Source organism: Bufo gargarizans, chromosome 6, assembly GCF_014858855.1.
Source record: "Bufo gargarizans isolate SCDJY-AF-19 chromosome 6, ASM1485885v1, whole genome shotgun sequence".
Classification (NCBI taxonomy): Eukaryota; Metazoa; Chordata; class Amphibia; order Anura; family Bufonidae; genus Bufo; species Bufo gargarizans.
The window spans coordinates 65,244,322-65,252,024 of NC_058085.1; the positions used below are offsets into that span (position 1 = coordinate 65,244,322).

Consider the following 7,703-nt stretch of genomic DNA (forward strand, 5'->3'; position numbering starts at 1 on the left):
TTATTATTCCACCCAGAAAACCCAGTTAGACCTTCCAACTCTGGCAGTGCTGGGTTTCTCCAAATAGGCGAGATATTGACGTACCCCTCTAATCCCAAGATATGTTTGGTTTTACACCAGACTTTCCTCATAAGCACTAGTATTGGGATACGCCCCACATCTTCCTTTACCCTACCTTCAATGGCCGTCAATGGGGGATATCTATTCGACGCCCAATCCATCAATCGTCCACTCTTCATACCTGGGCTACCCCCCACTCCCCACCCTTTAAAATGCTGTAATTGGGCCGACAGAAAATAGAGTAAAGGGTTGGGCAGAGCAAGTCCCCCTGCATCTTTGTTCCTCTGTAGCGTTTCATACTTTATTCTCCCCCTATTACTTTTCCACAGAAAAAAACGAAACGGTTGCTAAACATTTTATCGATTGTAAACATGCTATTAATCAACTAAGATTTCGAGTAATTGACAGCGTTGGGTATCTGAGAAGGGGTGGTGACAGGAAGGTGATTCTTAGGAAAAAGGAACTTAAGTGGATCCACACCCTTAGATCCCTTCAACCTTACGGGTTAAACTTGGAGTTTAACGTCACATCCGTCGACTGATGTTGGTCGCTGTATGGTCCTCTTCAGTATAGGGACATCATCATTAATTTTTTATAATTAATTTTTTATATGTGTTAACACATCCCTAACATAGAGATTTTTAGATTTGTATGATAAAATGCCTTTCATAACATCCGATGGGTGATATTTTGGAGAATGTATTGTACACAATGATCTTGCATGATTGCGGGATGCTGTGCTGTACATGGTCTCCACCTCCGTTTGATATGTACATGTACATACTTTGATTGTCTATTAATAATGTGGCCTTGATCTGATAATAACCTAATAACCATTCCTCTGACCCCTGTGCCTTTAGTTCCTCTTGCAGGAGCATTATGGAACGCGCGCTCTGTCTGTAACAAACTGTCATACATCCATGAACTGTTCATCTCTCAAAACCTTTCCTTTCTGGGTCTCACAGAGACATGGCTGACACCCTCAGACACCACCTCCCCTGCTGCACTCTCTTATAGTGGATTTCAATTCACTCACACCCCCCGCCCTGGCTGCAAACATGGTGGAGGAGTTGGTCTTCTCCTATCAGACACCTGCTCCTACAGCCCAACTCCACTGCCACCCTCCATTACGCTCACCTCATTTGAAGTACACTCTGTTCGCATCTACTCTCCCTCCAACCTTCAAGTAGCAGTCATTTACCGCCCCCCAGGCCCAGCCACCATATTTCTTGACCACTTTAACACCTGGCTACTACACTTTCTTTCTGCCGACATCCCCACTATCATCATGGGTGACTTCAACATCCCTATTGACACATGCCACTCGGCCGCCTCTAAACTCCTGTCGCTCTCTTCCTCCTTCGGCTTATCACAGTGGTCTTCAGCTCCCACCCACAGAGATGGTCACACTCTGGATCTGATCTTTTCCCGCCTCTGCTCCCTATCTAACCTTTCTAATTTGCCTCTCCCCCTATCCGACCACAATCTACTCACCTTCTCTTCATTGGTCTCTTCTGCAGCTCCCCCGGTCCACACACTAGCACACCCCCGCAGGAACCTCAAACAGCTTGACTTTTGCTTGCTTTCTGACTCTCTTCTCCCACTCTCTACCATCTGTTGCCTCCAAGACCCAGAAGCTGCTACCACCCTATATAACACCACATTAAGTACAGCTCTGGACACTGTTGCCCCCCTCACACACAACAAAATCCGGAAAATCAACAGACAACCCTGGCACACCAACCTGACCAAAAAACTCAGACAAGCTTCCAGGGCTGCTGAGCGGCAATGGAAGAAATCCCATTCTAAAGATCATTTCACCGCATACAAGCAATCCCTCCTCATATTCAAATCCTCACTCGCTGATGCAAAACAGGCTTACTTCTCATCTCTCATATCTTCCCTGTCCCACAGCCCTAAACAACTTTTTAGCACTTTTAATTCCCTTCTCCGTCCCCCAGCGCCCCCACCCTCTCCTCTCTTCTCAGCTGAGGACTTTGCCAAATATTTCAAACAAAAGATAGTCCACATCAGAGAAAGCTTTACTACACAGTCCCCACAGACCCTCTACACAACTGCTCGGTCCTCTTCTCCCAAAACCCACTTCTCTACCATTACAGAAGGTAAACTCTCCACTCTACTCTCCAAATCTCATCTGACCACCTGTGCACTTGACCCAATCCCATCCCACCTCATCCCTAACCTCACTGCAGTGTTTATCCCAGCCCTAACTCATCTCTTCAACCTATCACTAAACTCTGGTGTCTTCCCCTCTGCTTTTAAACATGCTACCATTACACCCATCCTCAAAAAACCTTCACTTGACCCATCTTCCTTGTCCAGTTATCGCCCCATATCACTTCTTCCGTATGCCTCAAAGCTACTTGAACAACATGTCCATTCAGAACTGTCCTCCCACCTCTCCTCCTGCTCCCTCTTTGACCGCCTACAATCTGGCTTCCGACTCCACCACTCGACCGAGACTGCCCTTACCAAAGTCACCAATGACCTACTCACAGCCAAAACCAAGAAACAATACTCTGTCCTCCTTCTCCTTGACCTGTCCTCTGCCTTTGACACTGTTGACCACTCCCTTCTGTTGCAAACTCTCTCATCTCTTGGCATCACTGACCTGGCCCTCTCCTGGATCACATCATACCTCACAGACCGGACATTCAGCATCTCCCACTCCCGCACCTCCTCCTCGTCTCATTCCCTCTCTGTTGGTGTCCCGCAAGGCTCTGTCCTAGGACCCCTGCTCTTCTCTATCTACACTTTTGGCCTGGGACAGCTCATAGAGTCCTATGGCTTTCAGTATCACTCCTATGCTGATGACACACAAATCTACCTCTCTGGTCCAGACATCACCACCTTACTATCTAGAATCCCACAATGTCTATCTTCTATATCATCCTTCTTCGCCTCTCGCTTTCTTAAACTTAACATGGATAAGACAGAATTCATAATCTTTCCCCCATCTTGTTCAACCCCCCCTACAGACCTATCTATCACGATCAATGGCTGCACATTATCCCCAGTCAACAAAGCCCGCTGCCTTGGAGTGATCTTGGATTCTGCCCTTTCCTTCCGACCGCACATCCAAGCCCTTTCCACCACCTGCCGTCTCCAACTCAAAAACATCTCCCGCATCCGCGCTTTCCTTAACTTTGAATCTGCGAAAATACTTGTACATGCCCTCATTATCTCCCGCCTAGACTACTGCAACATTCTCCTCTGTGGCCTTCCATCTAGCACTCTCGCACCCCTCCAATCTATCCTCAACTCTGCTGCCCGACTAATCCACCTCTCACCCTATTATTCCTCTGCCTCTCCCCTTTGCCAATCCCTTCACTGGCTCCCCATTGCCCAACGAATTCACTTCAAAGTACTTACAAATACATACAAGGCCGTCCATAACCTGTCCCCTCCCTACATCTCTGAGCTAATTTCCCGATACACCCCCACACGCACTCTCCGATCCTCACAAGACCTCCTTCTCTCCTCTCCTCTTATTGCCTCTTCCCACAATCGACTCCAGGATTTCTCCCGTGCATCCCCCATACTCTGGAACTCGCTACCCCAACACATCAGACTCTCACCTACAGTGGAATCCTTCAAAAGAAACCTGAAAACCCACCTCTTCAGACAAGCCTACAACCAGTGACCCTGCTGCCTCTATACCGCCATGACCAACTTAACCCGCACCTACTGTGTCCTTCTCCCATACCATGTAGATTGTAAGCCCTCACGGGCAGGGCCCTCTCTCCTTCTGTACCAGTTTGTAACTCATTTTGTTTATGATTAGTGCAATTGTCTGTATTATGTATGTGCACCCCTTATCATATGTACAGCGCTATGGAATGAATGGCGCTTAAATAATAAATAATAATAATAATAATAATAATATCGATCCAGCCACTTTTGTACATGGACTATGTACATGTTATCATATGGATTATGCACATCTCTTTATGGTAAGTTGCGCTGATCACGGCGTTGCGGTTACCATGACTCCGGTGTTTGCACTGTGTCTCCATTGGCTGCGCTATCCATGTGACCCATGAGATTGACGCACGGTTGTGCGCACCATACGGGATGTCACGTGAGAGTCGCGCAGGCGATGACGACAATGTTTGCCTCTAGCAGCCCATTGGCTGGAGACGTCAGTGCCGGCCGTAGTCATGGTGACTGATGACACTTCCGGTATGCGAAGCCGGTGAGCCGCGACTGCGCATTGGAGGTGACAGCAAGCCGTGGCGCACATGACGGAGATGGAGGCCATGCCGGCTTCAGTGAGTAGCAACTTGCACAGATTTTTTCCATTATATATTAATTGGCTATGTTGATGGAATGTGGGGTGTGTTTTTTAATGTGGGGGGGTATATACAGGTCCTTCTCAAAAAATTAGCATATTGTGATAAAGTTCATTATTTTCTGTAATGTACTGATAAACATTAGACTTTCATATATTTTAGATTCATTACACACCAACTGAAGTAGTTCAAGCCTTTTATTGTTTTAATATTGATGATTTTGGCATACAGCTCATGAAAACCCAAAATTCCTATCTCAAAAAATTAGCATATCATGAAAAGGTCCTCTAAACGAGCTATTAACCTAATCATCTGAATCAACTAATTACCTCTAAACACCTGCAAAAGATTCCTGAGGCTTTTAAAAACTCCCAGCCTGGTTCATTACTCCAAACCGCAATCATGGGTAAGACTGCCGACCTGACTGCTGTCCAGAAGGCCATCATTGACACCCTCAAGCAAGAGGGTAAGACACAGAAAGAAATTTCTGAACGAATAGGCTGTTCCCAGAGTGCTGTATCAAGGCACCTCAGTGGGAAGTCTGTGGGAAGGAAAAAGTGTGGCAGAAAACGCTGCACAACGAGAAGAGGTGACCGGACCCTGAGGAAGATTGTGGAGAAGGACCGATTCCAGACTTTGGGGGACCTGCGGAAGCAGTGGACTGAGTCTGGAGTAGAAACATCCAGAGCCACCGTGTACAGGAAATGGGCTACAGGTGCCGCATTCCCCAGGTCAAGCCACTTTTGAACCAGAAACAGCGGCAGAAGCGCCTGACCTGGGCTACAGAGAAGCAGCACTGGACTGTTGCATGTCATTCGGAAATCAAGGTGCCAGAGTCTGGAGGAAGACTGGGGAGAGGGAAATGCCAAAATGCCTGAAGTCCAGTGTCAAGTACCCACAGTCAGTGATGGTCTGGGGTGCCATGTCAGCTGCTGGTGTTGGTCCACTGTGTTTTATCAAGGGCACGGTCAATGCAGCTAGCTATCAGGAGATTTTGGAGCACTTCATGCTTCCATCTGCTGAAAAGCTTTATGGAGATGAAGATGTCATTTTTCAGCACGACCTGGCACCTGCTCACAGTGCCAAAACCACTGGTAAATGGTTTACTGACCATGGTATTACTGTGCTCAATTGGCCTGCCAACTCTCCTGACCTGAACCCCATAGAGAATCTGTGGGATATTGGGAAGAGAAAGTTGAGAGACGCAAGACCCAACACTCTGGATGAGCTTAAGGCCGCTATCAAAGCATCCTGGGCCTCCATAACACCTCGCAGTGCCACAGGCTGATGCCTCCATGCCACGCCGCATTGAAGCAGTCATTTCTGCAAAAGGATTCCCAACCAAGTAGTGAGTGCATAACTGAACATAATTATTTGAAGGTTGACTTTTTTTGTATTAAAAACACTTTTCTTTTATTGGTCGGCTGAAATATGCTAATTTTTTGAGATAGGAAATTTGGGTTTTCATGAGCTGTATGCCAAAATCATCAATATTAAAACAATAAAAGGCTTGAACTACTTCAGTTGGTGTGTAATGAATCTAAAATATATGGAAGTCTAATGTTTATCAGTACATTACAGAAAATAATGAACTTTATCACAATATGCTAATTTTTTGAGAAGGACCTGTATATGCCTACCAACACTGATGTCATTAGGCTTGATAAAGACTGGTGAACAGTCGAAACGTTGCCATTTGTGTCTGGAGGTACGAATAAAGAAATTTTGATACTGCTACATGCTGCCGGAGCCATCTTCCTTTCTACACATGTATTCCAAGGCCTGATGGATCAAGGGCCTACGGCTAGGCTGCTGCATTGATCAACGCATTATCTTGAGACCACAAGGTGCTGCCTCTACACTTTTACGTTTATCTATCCTCTGGATAGGTCATCAGCATTTGATCTGTGGGGGTCTCACAGCCGGGACCCCCACCGATCAAGCGTTCGCGTAGTGCCGCGGCCTTCTCTCAGCTCACCAAGCACAGCGCCGTACAATGTATAGTGGCTGTGCTTGGTATTGCAGCTCAGCCTCATTCACTTTAATGGGGCTGAGCTGCTCCTAGGCCATGTAATCGATGAACGTGTTGTCACTGGCCTAGGCAAAGCTGCGAGTACTGCGTGTGTTGGTGCCATCTCAAACAGGTGATCGGCGGGGGTCCTGGATGTCGGACCCCCACCGATCAGATACTGATGACCTTTCCAGAGGATAGGTCATCAGTTAAAATATCTTAGAAACCCCTTTAACATGAAGCACACTTTTATTTCTCTACCAGTTTAGTGAGTCGCACACCTACCGGTCCGGTTGACGTTGAATCTAAGATGGCGAATTCAACATGGCTGCCTTGTTGGTGACATGGTCTATCAGAGGGATCAGCAACCTTCGGTACTCCAGCTGTTTTGAAACTACAGCTCCCAGCATGCTCCTTTCACTTCTGTGGGGGTTCAGAGAACAGCCAAGCAAGTGTGCATGATGGAAGATGTAGTTTTATCACATCTGGAGTGCCGGAGGTTGCTGATGGATCCCTGATCAGGTTTACCTCTTTCCTCCACAGCTTGTGTCTAAAACTGGATTACCGCCTGCCCAACCGTTTTCATTTTATATGGGCGCTTCCTTACTTTTGCAACACCCTGTAAGTTATTCATTACAACTGCATGCTAGGAATGATAGGAAAGCGAATGATCCTGATCAGTGGTTACTCTGTATGTTCGCTGGTTACAGAACACATTCCTGAGAGAATAAAAAATAATTAACCTGACCCGGTGCCGTTTTTCCCAGCAATAGCCAGTCACATCCAGTTCCCATCGGAGAGCCATTTTCAGACATGGCTTTAAAGGAGAGCGGCTTTATTCACAGACAATAAACAGAGATTTTGAAAACAGTCTTTTTTACCTTTTAGTATTTCCTTACCTTTTAATTTTCTGATCCAAGATATCTGACGCGTTTGCTAATCCTTCACTCACTTATTTCCTGCCTTCTCTTAGTGAAAGAAGAAGCTCAGAGACTGATCAAGACATTTTTCAAGAACCGGGAAAGTTGTCAGAGCGAGATGGACTGGCAGGAGTTACTGCACGCCGCCACCTGATGCCGGAAGACCTGCCTATAGTGACAATCCTGCTGACATCTATGCACTTACAGCCTACCTCACGGCCAGAGTCCTGGGAGGGAGGCTAATGTTCACCAGTACTCGCTGCTCTCGCTAATGAAATATTTTCTCTCTTCCCATGAAAATGTATTTTTATTCCTTTTTCTGAGCTTTACCCAAACAATATTCTCTATATACAGGACTACTTTATATAAGAGCCCAATGCTGCAGCGACATGGCCTAGT

At 46.5% G+C, this 7,703-nt stretch overlaps 1 protein-coding gene across 1 annotated transcript in view; it reads left to right on the forward strand.

The window, feature by feature from the left end:
* The window catches only part of RECQL5 (RecQ like helicase 5), a 103,701-nt gene extending 96,203 nt beyond the window's left edge, over window positions 1-7,498 (forward strand). Inside the window, exon 20 of the mRNA XM_044299224.1 lies at window positions 7,358-7,498. Within this exon, the coding sequence (XP_044155159.1) occupies window positions 7,358-7,458 (101 nt within the window). The 3' untranslated portion in view covers window positions 7,459-7,498. The remainder of the gene's footprint in view (window positions 1-7,357) is intronic.
* Window positions 7,499-7,703: the final 205 nt, after the last annotated feature.